This window comes from Temnothorax longispinosus, chromosome 7 (assembly GCF_030848805.1).
Source record: "Temnothorax longispinosus isolate EJ_2023e chromosome 7, Tlon_JGU_v1, whole genome shotgun sequence".
NCBI lineage: Eukaryota > Metazoa > Arthropoda > Insecta > Hymenoptera > Formicidae > Temnothorax > Temnothorax longispinosus.
This window is the reverse complement of record NC_092364.1, coordinates 19,753,262-19,773,418: the sequence shown is the minus strand read 5'-3', so window position 1 is coordinate 19,773,418 and position 20,157 is coordinate 19,753,262. Positions and strand designations below refer to the sequence as shown.

The following is a 20,157-nucleotide window of genomic DNA, read 5'->3' as shown; positions in this document are numbered from 1 at the left end:
GCGAATCATCAATCGCGCTGCACTTCAGAGGGGTGCGAGCGGGGTGCGCACTGCGCTCCCGGCAGTCCGTTGTCCGTTCGGCTGCCCGCTGGATCGCGGTCGATCGCGATCGCTCCGCGTTTCTCGTCGTCGTTTACCCGGTTTACTCTTCCGCGACGTGTTTCGCGGCCGGATCTTTTAACAGTCAATCGCCCCGGCGCGGGTCCGTGAACGAACGTGAACGAACGCGATCGACACATCGTTCGATACGCTCATCGCTCGAGTGACCGAGGTCCGAGCGAATCGCCATTGTTACGCTCCTATTTTATCGCGCTCGCGCGTCGATGGTGAATCTCGCGTATTTGACGTACGAACGTCGAGAGTGCCGAGTTCAGTGAAGGGTAATCGTCTCGGGTGCGTTAATCAACGCGGGCAAGTGTAATTAGTGTCGGCAGATATTCGTTGACTAACGAGACGACTCGTGTCGGATCGTGTATAGAGACGTCGTGAAGTTGGTCGGAGTCGGAGTTGAAGTCCGTCATCGGAGTCGGTCGGAGTTTGTGTGCCCGGGTGTCGCGAGAGCGAGGATCGAGTATCGACGCCATCGACGGGGACTGACAGGATCATCGAGGGATCGCCGAGAAGGATTACGAATTACGAAGAATTACGAGGTTGGTCACTTTTAGTCAGCGTCATCCGTCATGTTCGTCATAATCGCGTGATTTTTAAGCAGTTTCCCATTATCTTATGAAGATTTATTTGTACATATTTGCTGTACATCATCCCATTGAACGTTATGTAATCGATATACTGTCTATTCGGCTGTCGCCATTATAGAGAGAAATTTGAATTAATATTTTGTTTCATCACACTTAATATCAGAATTATAGTGTTGGCACTGTGTAAATAACAGCGCCGTCGTTCGGTGACGTCGGGAATACTATATCTTCGAGTTCCGCTCGGTCCTTTGTGCTGTTTTGACAAAGATACTCTCGGAGATTTTCCACGAATTGTTGAACTCTGTTTTTATCGACGAGCGCCACGATACAGCCGCCCCAACTGCAATACGGAAATTTCACTTTCATTATGAGACATAAAAGTAACATTAATGTGTGTGTGTGAAATTAATACAAAATAAAATAACATTGAGTAAATTATTAAATATATAATATCCGATAAATTTTCCCTCGTTACAAAAAGCATCTGGCACAGCAGAGAATTCAATCTAGAGATAATTTACACTTTTTTGCCGCGTACGAGAAACTATTATATAGCATTTTATCTCGGTGTAATAATATACTTGCCCTGCTCCTGTGAGTCGAGCGCCAAATGCACCGCAAAGCATGGCCCTTTCGACGAGCGCATCCACACTAGGATGGCTGCACTCGTACAATTTACGGAGACTGGTGTGGCTCTCCGACATCAGGTTGCCTAGTTCTTGAAGCGTCTTGTCTCCTCTACATGTGTCATAACGAGGGTTTTCCTTGTTTATACGGCAGAACGCGCGTACTCTACCGGCCTCTGTGATGTAAAAGCAGTGGTGCAGTTAATTAATCGAGGCGAGTTTATTGGCCATCGCGCTTTTCAATGTGGTAAATGATTCAATGTAACATTTAACAGGTATTTGCAGAGTGTTTAATGTGACGCTAACTGATTCGACGTTAATTAATACGTGCGTAGAATTTGTTGTTGGTAAAGGGACAGCTATAAGTAAATAGAAGAAAAATGAATATAAATTTTAAATATTTCATGACCAGATTATTTTTTTGTACGATTAAGTTTCTGCGGCATTTAAGTTTAGGATTCATATCGGTGTTCAAATCGTGTAGAAGTCGCAATTGACATATGTCCCGCAAGATCATTCATAGAACAATGTATATGATTATAATTATCGGTGCAGTGTCGTGCACAAAACTAGGACTTCGGGGATTCGATTTGTAACTTTTCACGTTGTTTTTACGCCGTTGATGATATAGGAAAATATTTAAATACTTTTATAACACAGTTAACGAAGACTAACAAAGTTGAACTTCTAACTTTTTTAATAGTACATCTTCGAACGTTTTTTTTCTCAATGAGCGCGAAGTTTGCGGGAAAATGTAACATGGTCTTTGTTCGCCCGGAAAGAATTAAGAATATATTGGAATATAAAAATAAGGAAGAGTTTAAGCTCTTTTGATTTATCGGATTTAAAATCGCGTTTTGCGATTTACTAGCGCATGAAAATTGATGCTTTTACCTTGATAAACGTGCAGAGCCCGCTGTTGCAACTTGAACGTTTGCGAGATATTAAAGGAACTGACGAGAGGCGTTCTTTTCTTCAATTGTTCGTAATTCATACCGAGGCTCTCACAGATCTACGAGAAAAATATACCATCGATAATGGTCCTTTGATTCATCGTTAACGACAAGACATTCGCTAGACATCAATTTATTTAACACGATTGAATAATTCATGTAAAATATTTTTTATCCTCTTTATTATTTTTTATAGCACGATTTATGAAATTTTTTGGCGCGTTTCTTTAATGATCTTTATTAAGATCTATGCTCCCCCTTGAGAACTGTACAGAAGAAAAAAAACTCTCTTTATTTATTGCGTAACAATATTGTGTACCTCATCAATAGTATACGGTTCTTCGTGCAGTTCTGTCATTACTACAGTAACCATCTCGTCCAAGTCTAAGCGGAGTATCTCCTGAATTGCCATTAAACTTTGAACACTTTCCCAATATTTACTCCAGTCCATATTGGGATCCATATTGGAATCCATACTGGAATCCATACTGGAATCCATATTGGGACCCATATTGGAACGATATACATAACTCTTGAATATTTCTTTCATATTTCTTTTCTTGGCTATCATCTAAACACAAATGAGAGATTTTACTTATTATCAATTGGGGAAAGGGAGATCGCAATGTGAGAGTGATGAATAATTAATTGCATATTTTCGTGAAACTTTTATTTCTCCTTTTACATTATTATGTCCTTAAATGAAGAATATCTTTAGAAATAAAGGAAAAGCGAAGGAAATATAATTAAGGAAGCTATAAGAGTTAGAAAATGTTCTAATTAAATGCGCATCGATCAATGTCTATCGAAGAGCAACGAGAATTAAGGAAGCTAAGAGTTAGAAAATGTTCTAAATAAATGCGCAACGATCAATGTTTATCGAAGAGCAACGAGCGCGAAATGTATAATCGGGTAAAGAGTCTGTTTCTTTGAATAATTTTTGGCGTTTATTTTTTTATGGATATTTAAAGAACTTCGCGACATTTGAACCGAAAAGGTAAATTATATCGGGTCTTATAATCACGTTAATTATATTCTAAATTGACATTTGGAAATATATAATAATAGTTGCAAGGAAAATTCCTTTTCTTGGGAGAGAAATGCGGCATTAATATATACATACATAAAAATATAAATACCTGTGCGGCTAATCGACATTCCGCAACTCTGAGATTGTAGTCGGCGGTCGAGGCTTTGTTGTGATACGCTTGACTATGCGCTATTACAAACACAGCGGATTCTGTCAACGTTACGTCAGTTGCGCGTAGGGGTTCATCCGAGGGAAACTCTATCAACTTGGCCTTACCTTTACAAACAGAAAATATCGCGAAAAAATGAGACATTGACAGCTTTTTAACACGATTCTAGAGTCTCGTTTTAAACACGATCAAACAATTCTAGCGAATTACTTTAATTAAATAGATTAATTTATGAGATTTTCTTTTTAGATTTAATTTTTAAAAATACGTTTTATAAAATTTTGTAACGGGTGATTTACAATACGTAATGTACGATCAATAAAAGTCAAGATTACCTGCTTTCGCAAGAAAAGCGATAGCCTGATCCATTCCGCCACCTTGAGTGCCGATGTGTCTCTCTGCTCGAGCACTAAGAGTCGCTAATTCACGCTTTGACAATTGACGCCGCAATACAAAGAACTTGAATAATAATATTTTTTATAATAACGATTATAATTTATAGTGATAATTTATAAAAAAGATAATAATGCATATTCATGATCTGAATAAAATAACAAAGAGTTTGCGGAGAACAAACTTAAAATGAAAACTGTCGAAATCTGGACATAAGATTTATATAGAAAGCTGAGACGTATATACATAAGGTAATGACGCACGAAGAACAATAAAAAAAATTAAACTATCTCAAAGATTCGCGGTGGCTATGTCGCCTTTAATATTTATTCGAGTAAACACGAAAAACATCGTCATCGTCAAAGGAAATAGGATTTATATCCAAAAGAATGTTATACGAAGCAGTGATCGGTAATTTGATTCACTCGGCTCTCGGCTAAACACAATACCTCTCAACACTTAATACTTGACATCGACAAATACGATATCGTTTCTACGTTTGTAGCAGATCTGCTGGAGGAAAGTTTAATTGGAGAATTTTATATGAAGGAATTGTGTCGGCGTAACTTTGCATCAAAGTGAGAAACATCTCTAGAGCCAATTAATGTGTAAAAAAGTAATTTGCAAACTTTAGTTTTGACATTTACGCGCAGCACACTGTTAATTATTTTTTTAGATGACACGCTTATGACATTATTTCTGTAATATGGGGCAGAAAGTATAATATTTAACATCTTGCGCATAAGATAAATAATTAAAGCGCTCACCTGACTAGCATGTATGACCGAAAGGAGCGCGGCCGAGACCAGCGCGCTAGAACTGGAAAGGCCAGAATTAGGGGGAATGTTTCCCCATACCGCAGCCAGAATTCCCGTTGGAACAGACGTCGCTGGGATTGCCTCCAGTGCTCCTTTCACACCACATAGAAAATATTTGTACCACGCTGACCCGCTCTCACTATCACTAATACAAGATCTGAAATGCGCGATTATGCTACGTTTATAGAAATTTAACCCTCAGCATCACAAGAAAGATTATTACAGTATTTATTAAATATTTTATTCGGATATTTAGCCTTTTTTCCCTTTTGTCGGGTTATTACGTAATAATTAACGCGTAATATGAAAAACCGGAATATCGATAATGGTCCATTTTTGGACACCAATTTTGTTATATGATGTTATATGTTATATCCGGTGGTTGCGCGAAATTGAATATAATGAATGAGATTAAGAAAATTTATATTATCTTCCTCAGTATTATACCGGGAGTAAAAAAAGCGCGGAGGTAATTTAATCCAAACGACAGCCAGGTTATACGAGGACACGATGTCATCTTCTTATCTTATATTACATAACACGGATCCGTTGGTCATCTTTTATATTTTTTTTATCCGGTTTTCACATCGTGAAATAACAATCTTGCTTTTCATTCAAATTAATTTAATCGCGAGATGTAAAGGGATTTTATCTCAACTAATATAAACGCACGTACGCTGTAAAGATAAATTGCACATAATTCTATAGCTTCAGCGTCATAATCCAAGATGGTCGCGGTAAGGGATCAGCAGGGTTAAATTGTTAGGGGGACTATATAAGTGCCTATATAAGTGCATAAGACCACAACTGCGAGCACGACAACGCGTTGCGGAGGAAATGTTATATGTCACGTGCGGTATACTGCATTGTATATTAGACACGTTGTGTATCGCAAGATCTTAGTAATCTCAGGAAAGTTTCTTTAAATGTGTCGCTTAGTTTTTACGAACTATTATAAAGTTATTGGCCGAATAAACAGTTATTTCTTTATTATAAAGTTAATTAACAAGTCTTCAAACTTGTACTATGAACTATTGACTATAATATTGTTCTCTGAATAAACTTGTTAGACTCTTATCAAATTGTACTCACTCCACGTTCTCGAAACTGCATCGGAAATCTTTGTATTTAGGATCTACGTTGGTGAGATGAATCTCATTATCTTTCGATGTCGCAACCGCGATAAGGATATTTTGTTCAATGGCCATTGGAAGGACGGCATACCCGCAGTAATCGATGTGCTCGCCTATCAGATTCACCCTGTAACAAAACAGAAATATTCGTAAATGTATTTATCGTTACTAAAGCAGTTTACAAAATCTTTAGAAGCTAATTATAAAACTTAAATGCTGCCTTTCAAAAATAAAGATATAAATTTAATTGCATGACAATTATAGTATCCGTATTAAATTATACGTAATACATTGTGTAATTAATTTTATATTAAGTATTTGATAGAGCTTATAAGAAAAGATAATTTATTATCAAAAATAAATTTATACCTTCCTGGTACTCGAACGAAGAAGGATGGCTCCACGTTGTATTTGGAGGTAAAATGAGCGGCTAAGGTCTTTAATCGCGGTAAAATATCGGCAGAGGGTGCCAAGATGGGCACATAGTCTTTGATGGAATCCCCGATATTCTCTTCTTTATCAACGATAGCAATATGGGACATTTCTAATAGCTATATACCTACGCAGAGACATAAGAATTAAGACTTCCTAATACTGCGAGATGCTTCGTCCAATTATCCCAAATGGAATAATTCGCATTCGCATTACACCTTTTTGAAAGTTCCGTTATTATTTCCATCGCACAATTAGTTTAACGAAATTACGCCGATACACGATGCGGTTGCATGATTAAATACCGCGTTTTGGTATTGACGGTAACTTTGTTAGTAATTAGGAATATTAGGATACTGTTTCAAGTTAAGCTACAGGAGCCTACATTGAGTAGGAATATGCTTGCAGCGATATTGCTAGGTAATTTCTATTTAAACCTCTTATTCTCAATATAACTATACGATTATGTAACAAGAAATACCTTTAAAAGGCATTATATATAATTATTTAGCAATATAATATTAATTTCTGCCTATATATATCTAATTAATTTAAAATGTGTAACACGTAACATGTAGTATAGCTGAATATGTAGTAATATATTAAATATATGGAAATTGTGCGGTTGATAATTTTTATTAGAAGACGAGATGAGAATATTTCCACGAAAATAATTGATAACTGCCCTCGGTCGTGCTATCATACTGCGGTGACCTTTTTATAAGATAAAAGCAAACATATATTAATAAACAATAAAGTATATAATACATTTTTCGCGATTAAATTTCATTACCGTGTGAAGCCTTTAATTCTCGCGGCTCACTGCAGTGCTTTCATTCAAACGTTCATTATTATTGAGATCGCAGAGTACACAAGCTCTGCTTCACATCGTGAAATTATTGACGAGTTAATGCGGCATTATATAAACTGAATAAGATTTATGGAGCCACTATATGTATAATGCATGACGGCAGAATTGCATTTGTGCCGGAAATGGAATGGTCAATGCAGCAACATACTGACCTAACATAACATTTTCCTAAGATATTGCAAGCACAATGAAAACTTCCATATAATACATTACAATAAACAGACATTGTTTGCAGTTTGCATATAATCCAGCTTATAAGCTTTAATATTCGTTTCTTTTATCAAATGATAAGATATACAAATGATAATGTCATCAATATGGTCGAGTGTTACCTGGTACTTCAAAGTATATATCAATCATTATCAAATTGACATTTTAGATTCGGATAATGCACGTTATGCACGTTACAGAAAAAAACTCAACCATCCAGTAATTTATTAATAAGGTAACTCTCTGTCGAGCTCAAATATTGCTCTCTCTCTCTTTTTCTGATTTAGTATATCAGAGTTTAGTATGATAATTTGAACTGCCGACTGGCTATTCGCGGTTTCAATATATGTTTTTAAAGACATGTAAGGAATCGATATTGCCGTAAATGTTATTAATTCATAATCGATAATTATATATAATTACCAATACAGATGGTTAGTGTGATAAATTTCATTAAAATAATCATCTTTACTGGTAATTTTACATAATTGCCAGAAAAACGACTAACTTGCATTTATTACATTTGTCAATTGAATACTGGAGATTATTCATAATCATCAATAAATATGATAAATTGAATGAAAATAACAAGGCTTTATTAAATTTACCAAAATGATTGGCAATTATTGTATAATTGCCAAATTAGTTAAATTTATGATAACAGATATATATGATATACAGATTATCTCCGATGTTTTCTGTATTTTATCTACGATTCCTTTGTATCTTATCTATGATCTTTTTTGGCTTTTCGTTAATAAAAATACGAAAACATCAACAATTTATTTACAAGTTATAAATAACTAGAAACCAAGTGTTCAAATAATTCAATATGTTGACGAAAAAGAGCACCGCAGCTAGATATGTTTTAGTACACAAGCGTATCAAATATTTTTTTTTAATTTTTAAACATCGATACTAATCAGTGTTATTGTTACCTTGTGACTCTTGTTACGTAATAATACAGATGTTCAACAGAACATCTGCTGCTCATTGCGCAATCGTTTATCTAATTTTTATGCATAAGAGAAAGTTGAGCGATGCGACCGCAGGTATTGTGAAAGACTTCTTCCGGTAAAAATAATCATTTTAAACTTGATATCTCTCTCTCTCTCTCTTTCTTTCTGTTTCTCTCTTTCTACTGCTTTGAAAAATCGAAGACACAAATAAAATAGAAATATTTATTTATTTATTTATGCGGGTAATTAGTTCTAAATATTTATTCTTTTAAAATTTCTCGATTAAGAATTCCATAAAAATTTCAGCAGTCTCCGCTCGCTAAGAAATTATGACAACCGAACGTCGCGTCGTTCCGACCATGTTTACAAAAAATCGGCCGGATATTATGATCTTTATTTGATACAACGCACACACATTAGGTCGGTTTTTTTATAGTCAAACTAACGTACACTCTCTTAAAGTAAAATAGATATATTGCTTAAAGCTTGACGCAAGCGAGAAGGAAAGTTCTATTTAGGTCTGGTGCAGTGATGAAAAGCAAAGCAATTATTTCGCGGTATGTACATGATACACATACTTCGTAATAGCGCCGCGATACGGGCGACGCAAGCGCACGAGCACACAGTTGTTTACGGGCGACTATAGCGGCGCCGGCTGTGCTGTTGTCAGCCGTTCGCTAAAGCACGCAGAGAAGAAGGAACAACCTTACTACGTGGCGGCGGATTTTAATAAAGCATCTCGGGATCCGGTAAACTTTGACAGAGCCGACGTACCTCGTTCTGCGGGAGCTCGCGACGGTCTACTGAATAACGCGATGCCTTATCGCCGTTGATTAACCTTATCAACACGTGATGCGTTTTTCCGGCGTACTCCGACTCGTGGACCGTGACGGGTTTCTTATCGATCTGTCGTTTTACGAGGTACAACACACCGTCGAATGAGTCGCTATTGCCGGGTGTACGGCTCGCCATACTGGCTACGATAGCACGTGGCGGGTTATTCGAACCGTTCCTAAAGAAAAACGTGGATTACTAACGATCGCGAGGTGCTTTTAGCCTTTGAACACTAGCGTCGAAAATTTCTTAAAATTTGAACGGTTTTATTGCGATTACTTCTGAGCTCTGCACAAGTTTTAAACACTCAGGAACTCACTTGCAATTGTGGATTTGCAATAATATCCAGCGAAATTCGCCGGTAACGGCGACTGCCCGATCCTTCGTCGCGGTTCGGGACGCGAAAATTCTCTTTCGGTGAAATTCCAACGGGCGTAGTTTTTTACGTTGCGGTCGATCGAAAATCGTAAACGGGGAGCATCTACGCGCCGCGGAAGACGGATACGAAATCGAGGTAGGAAGGACGACGAAATCGCGCGAGAACGGCTCGCCGACTGTCGGTGCGCGTTTCTCTCTTCCGAAATTCCCTCCTCTGGAGTTATCTCGCCACGCAAAAAGCCCATCGGCGCGAGCGTGGCGATGACGCCTGCGCAATTGTCTATAATATCTCATCGTCCATGTGTGTGCGTGTGGTATATATATATTTTCTTATATATGTATACACACACACACACACACACACACACACACACACACACACACACACACACACACACACACACACAGGGCACTTTTGTAAGCGCGAATATGATCCGTTGACAAGTATTGTATCACCAAAAGACAAATAGGATTGAATCGGAAAATGAGGTTTCTTATTCGGGATACGTGGGTGAGATGTTTGTTTTTCTTTTGACTGATAAAATAGGAAAAATTTTATATGCAACAAGGTTTCTACCAAGGGCGATCTAAGATTTTTGTAATTATTTTATTTAGTATCGCCTTGTCAATTTTATTCAATATCAACAGAATGCGTGATAGAATGCGAATACGAAAAAAGTAAATGAAAGAGGGATTTGTTTTAAAATTATTTAAAAAAGCAGGATCGCTTAGTGACGCTATCCGGATACACGTGCTAATATATATGTATTTTTAATCACGCTTTAAACACGATTTTCACGATTAACGCGCATTACAGAAGTGAAACAATATTTAAAATTTTCTACATTATTACAAAGTTTATAACAATTGTCAGAAGTTTTGATTTTGCTGAATTAAAATAACTTCGTTGAAATGATTCGTTGATCAGGATTAAGTAAAGGGGAAAAATCTAAAAGTGATCTATGTTTTGATCTTGCATTATTGTCTCTTTATCAAATTGAAATTATATTTATCATTTGAAATTATATGTTGATTAAGAGTGATATATTCCATCATGAGTATAATTATTTATTTATAATTGTTTCGTGCAAAAATACGTTACATATCAATTATTTTAATTACAAGATTTATCATGCGATTAATTATACTTCGTACATTTTTAGAATAGCGAATTACAACTCGTTAAACACACATTATAATTATATATTTAAATGTAAGAATCACAGAAAGGAGAGATATACAATCCCTGACATTATAGTTTCGAGAATATCACAGTATACATTACAAGGCACTCTAATAGCAAGGAGTAATGTCTAAAAATAATACTGTCCGTTTGCGGTAGATTCGAGCGCCAAAAATATCAAAGGAACGCCGAAAGCGCGCAAGTGTGACAACTTTTTATTTTTTCAGTTAAAATTTGTGATGTAGGGCTGTAGGGTGAAAGAAAACCGCGAAGTGAAGTGAGGAGAAAATAATGGAATATCAATAAAGGGGCGACGTGACGACGCGGACCAAGGGAAGTTACTATATATTTATTTATTATAGCGCGGGTTTCACGATTCAGAATTATAGTGTTGGCACTGTGTAAATAGCAGCGCCGTCGTTCGGTGACGTCGGGAATACCATATCTTCGAGTTCCGCTCGGTCCTTTGTGCTGTTTTGACAAAGATACTCTCGGAGATCTTCCACGAATTGCTGAACTCTGTTTTTATCGACGAGCGCCACGATACAGCCGCCCCAACTGCAATACGGAAATTTCACTTTCATTATGGGGCATAAAAGTGACAATAATATGTGTGTGTGTGTGAAATTAATACAAAATAAAATAATATTGAGTAAATTATTAAATATATAATATTCGATAAATTTTCCTTCGTTACAAAAAGCATCTAGCACAGCAGAGAATTCAATCTAGATATAATTTTTTGCCGCGTACGAGAAACTATTATAGCGTTTTATCTCGGTGTAATAATATACTTGCCCTGCTCCTGTGAGTCGAGCGCCAAATGCACCGCAAAGCATGGCCCTTTCGACGAGCGCATCCACACTAGGATGGCTGCACTCGTACAATTTTTGGAGACTGGTGTGGCTCTCCGACATCAGGTTGCCTAGTTCTTGAAGCGTCTTGTCTCCTCTACATGTGTCATAACGAGGGTTTTCCTTGTTTATACGGCAGAACGCGCGTACTCTACCGGCCTCTGCGGTGTAAAAGCAGTGCTGCAGTTAATCGAGGCGAGTTTACTGGCCATCGTGCTTTTCAACATGGTAAATGATTCAATGTAACATTTAACAGGTATTTGCAGAGTGTTTAATGTGACGCTAAAAGGGACAGCTATAAGTAAATAGAAGAGAAATGATTATAAATTTTAAATATTTCATGACCAGATTTTTTTTTTGTACGATTAAGTTTCTGCGGCACTTAAGTTTAGGATTCATATCGGTGTTCAAATCGTGTAGAAGTCGCAATTGCGACATATGTCCGGCAAGATCATTCATAGAACAATGTATATGATTGATTATAATTATCGGTGTAGTGTCGTGCACAAAACCAGGAGGTACTTCGGGGACTCGTTCTGTAACTTTTCACGTTGTTTTTACGCCGTTGATGATATAGTATTGACACTTGACAGATAAGATGGAAAATATTTAAATACTTTTTATAACACAGTTAACGAAGACTAACAAAGTTGAACTTCTAACTTTTTATAATAGTACACCTTCGAACGTTTTTTTTTTTCATAATGAGCGTGAAGTTCGCGGGAAAATGTAACGTGGTTTTTGTTCGCGCAAAAAAATTGAGAATATATTAATATAAAAATAAGGAAGAGTTTAAGCTCTTTTGATTTATCGGATTAAAAATCGCATTTTGTGATTTACTAGCGCATGAAAATTGATGCTTTTACCTTGATAAACATGCAGAGCCCGCTGTTGCAACTTGAACGTTTGCGAACTATTAAAGGAACTGACGAGAGGCGTTCTTTTTTTCAATTGTTCGTAATCCACACCGAGACTCTCACAGATCTACGAGAAAAATGTACCATCAATAATGGTCCTTTGATTCATCGTTAACGACAAGACATTCGCTCGACATTAATTCATTTAACACGATTGAATAATTTATGCAAAATATTTTTTATCCTCTTCATTATTCTTTATAGCGCGATTTATGAAATTTTTTGGCGCGTTTCTTTAATATGATCTTTACTAAGCTCTATGCTCCCCCTTGAGAACTGTACAGAAGAAAAAAAACTCTTTATTTATTACAATAGTAACAATATTGTGTATGTACCTCATCAAGAGTATACGGTTCTTCGTGCAGTTCTGTCATTACTACAGTAACCATCTCGTCCAAGTCTAAGCGGAGCGTCTCCTGAATCGTTATTAATCTTTGAGCACATTCCATATTGGAATCCATATTGGGACCCATATTCCAACTATACGTACATGACTCTTGATGTGCATAACTCTTGAATATTTCTTTTATATTTCTTTTCTCGGCTATCATCTAAACACAAATGAGAGATTTTACTCATTATCAGTTGGGGAAAGGGAGATCGCAATGTGAGAGTGATGAATGATTAATTGGATATTTTCGTGAAACTTTTATTTCTCCTTTTACATTATTATGTCCTTAAATGAAGAATATTTTTAGAAAGAAAGGAAAAGCGAAGGAAATAGAATTAAGGAAGCTAAAAGTTAGAAAATGTTCTAAATAAATCCGCCATCGATCAATGTTCATCGAAGAGCAACGTGCGCGAAATGTATAATCGGGTAAAGAGTCTGTTTCTTTGAATAGAATTTTTTGCGCTTATTTTTTTATGGATATTTAAAAATCTTCGCGACATTTGAACTGAGAAGGTAAATTACATCGGGTCATATAATCACGTTATATTCTAAATTGACATTTAGAAATATGTAATAATAGTTGCAACGAAAATTCCTTTCCTTGCGGCATTAATATATACATATATATAAAAATATAAATACCTGTGCGGCTAATCGACATTCCGCAACTCTGAGATTGTAATCGGCGGTCGAGGCTTTGTTGTGATACGCTTGACTATGTGCTATTACGAACACTGCGCCTTCTGTCAATGTTACGTCAGATGCGCGGTGGGAAAGTTCCCCGTTATTCGAGAAAAACTCTATCAACTTGGCATTACCTTTACAAACGGAAAATATCGCGAAAAAATGAGAAATTGAGAGCATTTTAACACGATTCTAGAGTCTTGTTTTAAACGCGATCAAACAGTTCTGGCGAATTACTTTAATTAAATAGATTAATTTATGAGATTTTCTTTTTAGATCTAATTTTTAAAAATACATTTTATAAAATTTTGTAACGGGTAATTTGTGATTTATAATATGTAATGTACGATGAATAAAAGTCAAGATTACCTGCTTTTGCAGAAAAAGCGACGGTTTGATCCATTCCGCCACCTTGAGTGCCGATGTGTTTCTCTGCTCGTGCACTAAAGGTCGCAAAATGACGCTTTAGCATGCGACGGAACCCCACAAAGAACTTGAATAATAATATTTTTTATAGTAACGATTATAATTTATAGTGATAATAATTTATAAAAAAAATAATAATGCATATTCATGATCCGATTAAAATAACAAAGAGTTTGCGGAGAACAAACTTAAAATGAAAAATGTCGAAATCTGGACATAATAAGATTTATATAGAAAACTGAGAGGTATATACATAAGATAATGACGCACGAAAAACAATACAAAATATTAAACTATCTCAACGATTCGCAATGGCTATGTCACCTTTAATATCTGTTCGAGTAAACACGAAAAACATCGTCATCGTCAAAGGAAATAATAGGATCTATATCCGAGTGCGCGGAGGAATTAACAGAAGAATGTTATACGAAGCAGTGATCGGTAATTTGATTCACTCGGCTAAACACAATACCTCTCAACACTTAATACTTGACATCGACAAATACGATATCATTTCTACGTTTATAGTAGATCTGCTGAAGATAAGTTTAATTGAAGAATTTTATATGAAGGAATTGTCGGGGTAACTTTGCATCAAAGTGAGAAACATCTCTAGAGCCAATTAATGTGTAAAAAAGTAATTTGCAAACTTTAGCTTTGACATTTGCGCGCAGCACACTGTTAATTATTTTTTTAGATGACACGCTTATGACATTATTTCCGTAATATGGGACAGAAAGTATAATATTTAACGTCTTGCGCATAAGATGAATAATTAAACCGCTCACCTTATTACTATGTATGACCGAAAGGAACGTGGCCGAGACCAGCGCGCTAGAACTGGAAAGGCCAGAATTAGGGATAATGTTTCCCCATACCGCAGCCAGAATTCCCTTTGGACGCATTCTCGGTGGAAGGCGAAATCGGTCCATCATCTCCACTGTTTCTTTCACACCACATAGAAAATATTTGTACCACGCTGACCCGCTCTCGCTATCATCACTAATACAAGATCTGAAATGCGATTATGCTACGTTTATAGAAATTTAACCCTCAGGATCACAAGAAAGACTATTACAGTATTTATTAAATATTTTATTCGAATATTTAGCCTTTTTTTCCTCTTGTCGGGTTATTATGTAAAAATTAACGCGTACATATAATATGAAAAATCGGAATATCGATAATGGTCCATTTTTGGACACCAATTTTTATATGCTATCCGGTGGTTGCGCGAAATTGAATAATGAATGAGATTAAAAAAGTTCATATTATCTTCCTCAGTATTATACCGGGAGTAAAAAAAGCGCGGACGTAATTTAATCCAAACGACAGCCAGGTTATATGAGGACACGATGTCATTTTCTTATCTTATATTACGTAACATTGATCCGTTCGTCATCTTTTATATTTTTTTTAATCCGGTTTTTACATCGTGAAATCACAATCTTGCTTTTCATTCAAATTAATTTAATCACGAGATGAAAAGGGATTTTATCTCAACTAATATGAACGCACGTACGCTGTAAAGATAAATTGCACGTAATTCTATAGCTTCAGCGTCATAATCCAAGATGGTCGCGGTAAGGGATCAGCAGGGTTAAATTGTTAGGGGGACTATATAAGTGCCTATATAAGTGCATAAGACCACAACTGCGAGCACGACAACGCGTTGCGGAGGAAATGTTATATATCACGTGCGGTATACTGCGTTGTATATTAGACACGTTGTGTATCGCAAGATCTTAGTAATCTCAGGAAAGTTTCTTTAAATGTGTCGCTTAGTTTTTACGAACTATTATAAAGTTAATCAACAAGTCTTCAAACTTGTACTCTAAACTATAATATTGTTCTCTGAATAAACTTGTTAGACTCTTATCAAATTGTACTCACCCCACGTTCTCGAAACTGCATCGGAAATCCTTGTATTTAGGATCTACGTTGGTGAGATGAATCTCATTATCTTTCGTTGTCGCATACGCGATAAGGATATTTTGTTCAATGGCCATTGGAAGGACGGCATACCCGCAGTAATCGATGTGCTCGCCTATCAGATTCACCCTGTAACAAAACAGAAATATTCATAAATGTATTTATCGTTACTAAAGCAGTTTACAAAATCTTTAGAAGCTAATTATAAAACTTAAATGCTGCGTTTCAAAAATAAAGATATAAATTTAATTGCATGACAATTATAGTATCCGTATTAGATTCTACGTAATACATTGTGTAATTAATGTTATATTAAGTACTTGGTAAAGCTTATAAGGAAAGATAATTTATTATCAAAAAGAAATTTATACCTTCCTGGTACTCGAACGAAGAAGGATGGCCCCACATTGTATTTGGAGGTAAAATGAGCGGCTAAGGTCTTTAATCGCGGTAAAATATCGGCGGAGGGTGCCAAGATGGGCACAGGTTCGCGCGTCGAAGCGTAGATATCCTCTTCACTATCTTCGCTATCTTCGCTATTCATATCAACGTCCATAGCAATATGGGACATTCCTAATAGCTACCTACGCAGAGACATAAGAATTAAGACTTTCCAATACTGCGAGATGCTTCGTCCAATTATTCCAAATGGAATAATTTGCATTCGCATTACACCTTTTTGAAAGTTCCATTATTTTCATCGCACAATTAGTTTAACGAAATTACGCCGTTACACGATGCGGTTAAATGAATAAATAATACCGTGTTTTGGTATTGACGGTAACTTTGTTAGTAATTACTAATTAGGAATATTAGGATACTGTTTCAAGTTAAGCTACAGGAAATACATTGAGTAGGATATGCTTGCAGCGATATTGCTGGGTAATTTCTATTTAAACCTCTTATTCTCAATATAACTATACGATTATGTAACAAGAAATACCTTTAAAAGGCATTATATATAATTATTTAGCAATATAATATTAATTTCTGCCTATATATATCTAATTAATTTAAAATGTGTAACACGTAACATGTAGTATAGCTGAATATGTAGTAATATATTAAATATATGGAAATTGTGCGGTTGACAATTTTTATTAGAAGGCGAGATGAGAATATTTCCACGAAAATAATTGATAACTGCCCTCGGTCGTGCTATCATACTCCGGTGACCTTTTTACAAGATAAAAGCAAACATATATTAATAAACAATAAAGTATATAATAAATTCCTCGCGATTAAATTTCATTACCGTGTGAAGCATCTAATTCTCGCGGCTCACTGCGGTGCTGTTATTCAAACGTTTATTATTGAGATCGCAGAGTACAAGCTCGCCCTTTAATTCTGGCATTGGATGGAAATGACGTTTAATATGTACACACGGCGAAGTGGCTCGCACCACGAACCGTATAATAAATCTGCTTCACATCGTGAAATTATTGATGAGTTAATGCGGCATTATATAAACTGAATAAGATTTACGAAGCCACTAATGCAATTATGAGTAAATGTGATAAATTAAATGAAAATAACAAGAATTTATTAAATTTACCAAAATTATTGGTAAAATTTATGATAACAGATATATGATACACAGATTATTTCCGATATTTTCTGTATTTTATCTACGATTCCTTTGTATCTTATTTATGATCTTCAATTTTAGCTTTCCGTTAATAAAAATGCAAAACACATCAACAATTTACTTACGAGTTATAAATAACTAGAAACCAAAGTGTTCAAATAATTCAATATGTTGACCAAAAAGAACACCGGCTAGATATGTTTTAGTACACAAGCGTATCGAATCTTTATTTTTTTTTATTTTTAAACATCGATACCAATCAGTGTTATTGTTACCTTGTGACTCTTGTTACGTAATAATACAGATGTTCAACAGAACATCTGCTGCACATTGCGCAATCGTTTATCTAATTTTTATGCATAAGAGAAAGTTGAGCGATGCGACCGCAGGTATTGTGAAAGACTTCTTCCGGTAAAAATAATCATTTTAAAGTTGATATCTCTCTCTCTCTCTCTCTCTCTCTCTTTCTTTCTGTTTCTCTCTTTCTACTGCTTTGAAAAATCGAAGAAACAAATAAAATAGAAATAATTTTTTTTATTTACTTATGCGGGTAATCAGTTCCAATATTCCCTTTAAGTTTCAAGATTAAAAATTCCATAAAAATTTCAGCAATCTCCGCTCGCTAAGAAATTATGACTACCGAACGTCGCGTCGTTCCGAACATGTTTACAAACATCGGCCGGATATTGTGATCTTTATTTGATACATCGCACACACATTAGGTCGGTTTTTTTTATAGTCGAACTAACGTACACTCTCTTAAAGTAAAATAGATATATTGTTTAAAGCTTGACGCAATCGAGAAGGAAAGTTCTAGTTAGGTCTGATGCAGTGATGAAAAGCAAAGCAACCATTTCGCGGTACATGATACACATACTTCGTAATAGCGCCGTGATACGGGCGACGCGAGCGCGCGAGCACACGGTTGTTTACGGGCGGCTATAGCGGCGCCGGCTGTGCTGTTGTCAGCTGTTCGCTCTGAGCGAATCGCTCAGCCGTTCGCTGAAGCACGCAGAGAAGAAGGAACAACCTTTACTACGGTAAACTTTGACAGAGCAACGTACCTCGTTCTGCGGGAGCTTGTGACGGTCTACTGAATAACGCGATGCCTTATCGCCGTTGATTAACCTTATCAACAACACGTGGTGCGTTTTCCCGCGTACTCCGACTCCGACTCCTGGACCGTGACGTGTTACTTATCGATCTGTCGTTTTAGGAGGTACCAACACGCCGTCGAATGAGTCGCTGTTGCCGGGTGTACGGTTCGCCATACTGCCTACGATAGCATGTGGCGGGTTATTCGAACACGTTCTTAATGAAACGTGGATCACTAACGAGATGCTTTTAGCCTTTGAACACAGCTAGCGTCAAAAATTTCTTAAAATTTGAACGGTTTTATTACTTCTGAGCTCATCTGCACAGGTTTTAAACACTCAGGAACTTACTTTACTTGCAATTGTGGATTTGAAATAATATCAAACCAACAGGATAATACCTCTTTTTAAATTACAACATTAAAATATACAACGATAAATATTATATACACGATAATACACATTTTTAATTTTATCCAAAACTTCTTCCTTTTTTCTACCATGAAATATTTTGATGTTCTTAATGTTTGTAATATTTGGAAGATCTAAAGTATGTCCTTTTTTTTTTAACAAAATAAATATTTTCCGCTAGAAAAGTGTATTATTTGTTTTTCAATACGTAATTTTTAGGCAAAGCATTTTGCATTATACAAATGATTAAATCGTATGTTTCTACAGGAGTTATATTATCGATTAGAATAGTTCGCAATGGTACCAGCAGCCAGTATAACGCGTGGTATGGTATCGCGGTCAATGATTTATCTTCAGTTGATTTTATTAGCAATTGTTATCAATAACGCTGTTTATTGAAGATAAGTCATTGAGTAAGATATTGGGACATATTCTGTGCAATCACTGGACAGTATTGCAGTGAATTTTGAGCAACAATATCTAACGTTTTTGTTCCATCGATAAGGTAGAATTAGTATCTAATATTCGTGCCTCTAGATATTTTGCTATTGTTTTGTAATAATTGTTTGTTTGATCGTGTCTGTATTTCATGTCTATATTTTACGTACCATTAATGGATCGGTTGCACAAAATTATAATTGTCGATAAATATTGTATCAAGACTTTTAGATCTTGATAAAGGCAAAAACTGTCCGAGAGATGAATTGAGAATGACAAAGTATAATTTCAAATTTAAGTTTTAATTGTTTTAAATTTAAAGCACAAGAATGCTCGTTTATAATTTTCTTTCCCCTCTGAAAGAAATTAGATTCATTATACTTTTGAGTCATATTAAAAAATCTCATTTAACTGGATTCTTCCCTCTATCAGAGAGAATATAATCTTGTAAGCATTCTCGATACGACTATCGCGAGCAAAGTACCGCAGTCCTAGGGAATTAGAAAACGCGTTTAAATCTCACTCGTGCAGCTCGCGCAATTTCGAAGAGAAAGGAGGAATACGTATTCCGGGAACGGCGCGGATAACACAAAAGCGTTCCTTATATCATTCTCGGGATTAAATTGCGTTATCGGAGAAGATGGTAGGCAGTCAGCACACCATAATGTATGTTGCCCTCGAGGCTGAGTCGAACACGATCAGCCCGGGTGAAATGAACCGTTCAGAGAGTACTTC

General features: G+C 36.0%; 2 protein-coding genes across 4 annotated transcripts; both read right to left on the bottom strand.

The window, feature by feature from the left end:
• Window positions 1–719: 719 nt before the first annotated feature.
• Window positions 720–9,646, bottom strand: LOC139815648 (N-acetylgalactosamine kinase-like). 3 transcript variants are annotated; one of them, XM_071782697.1, is made up of 12 exons: window positions 9,446–9,646; window positions 9,067–9,304; window positions 8,871–8,969; window positions 6,190–6,379; window positions 5,780–5,947; window positions 4,637–4,844; window positions 3,812–3,935; window positions 3,417–3,583; window positions 2,597–2,848; window positions 2,219–2,336; window positions 1,284–1,500; window positions 720–1,038 (listed from the first exon to the last, which is right to left on the bottom strand). In XM_071782697.1, exons 4-12 carry the CDS (start codon window positions 6,360–6,362, stop codon window positions 864–866), a joined length of 1,602 nt encoding a protein of 533 aa, XP_071638798.1. In that variant the 5' UTR covers window positions 6,363–6,379; window positions 8,871–8,969; window positions 9,067–9,304; window positions 9,446–9,646; the 3' UTR covers window positions 720–863. The 3 variants fall into 3 exon arrangements, with proteins under 3 accessions (XP_071638798.1, XP_071638799.1, XP_071638796.1); XM_071782698.1 differs by lacking the exon at window positions 8,871–8,969 and having other exon boundaries at window positions 8,998–9,304; XM_071782695.1 differs by lacking the exon at window positions 8,871–8,969.
• Window positions 9,647–10,551: 905 nt separating this feature from the next.
• On the bottom strand, window positions 10,552–18,699 carry LOC139815647 (N-acetylgalactosamine kinase-like). The gene is made up of 10 exons (XM_071782694.1): window positions 18,544–18,699; window positions 16,263–16,475; window positions 15,853–16,020; window positions 14,748–14,973; window positions 13,903–14,026; window positions 13,492–13,667; window positions 12,794–13,009; window positions 12,408–12,525; window positions 11,486–11,702; window positions 10,552–11,245 (listed from the first exon to the last, which is right to left on the bottom strand). Exons 2-10 carry the CDS (start codon window positions 16,460–16,462, stop codon window positions 11,071–11,073), a joined length of 1,620 nt encoding a protein of 539 aa, XP_071638795.1. The 5' UTR covers window positions 16,463–16,475; window positions 18,544–18,699; the 3' UTR covers window positions 10,552–11,070.
• Between the last annotated feature and the right edge of the window lie 1,458 nt (window positions 18,700–20,157).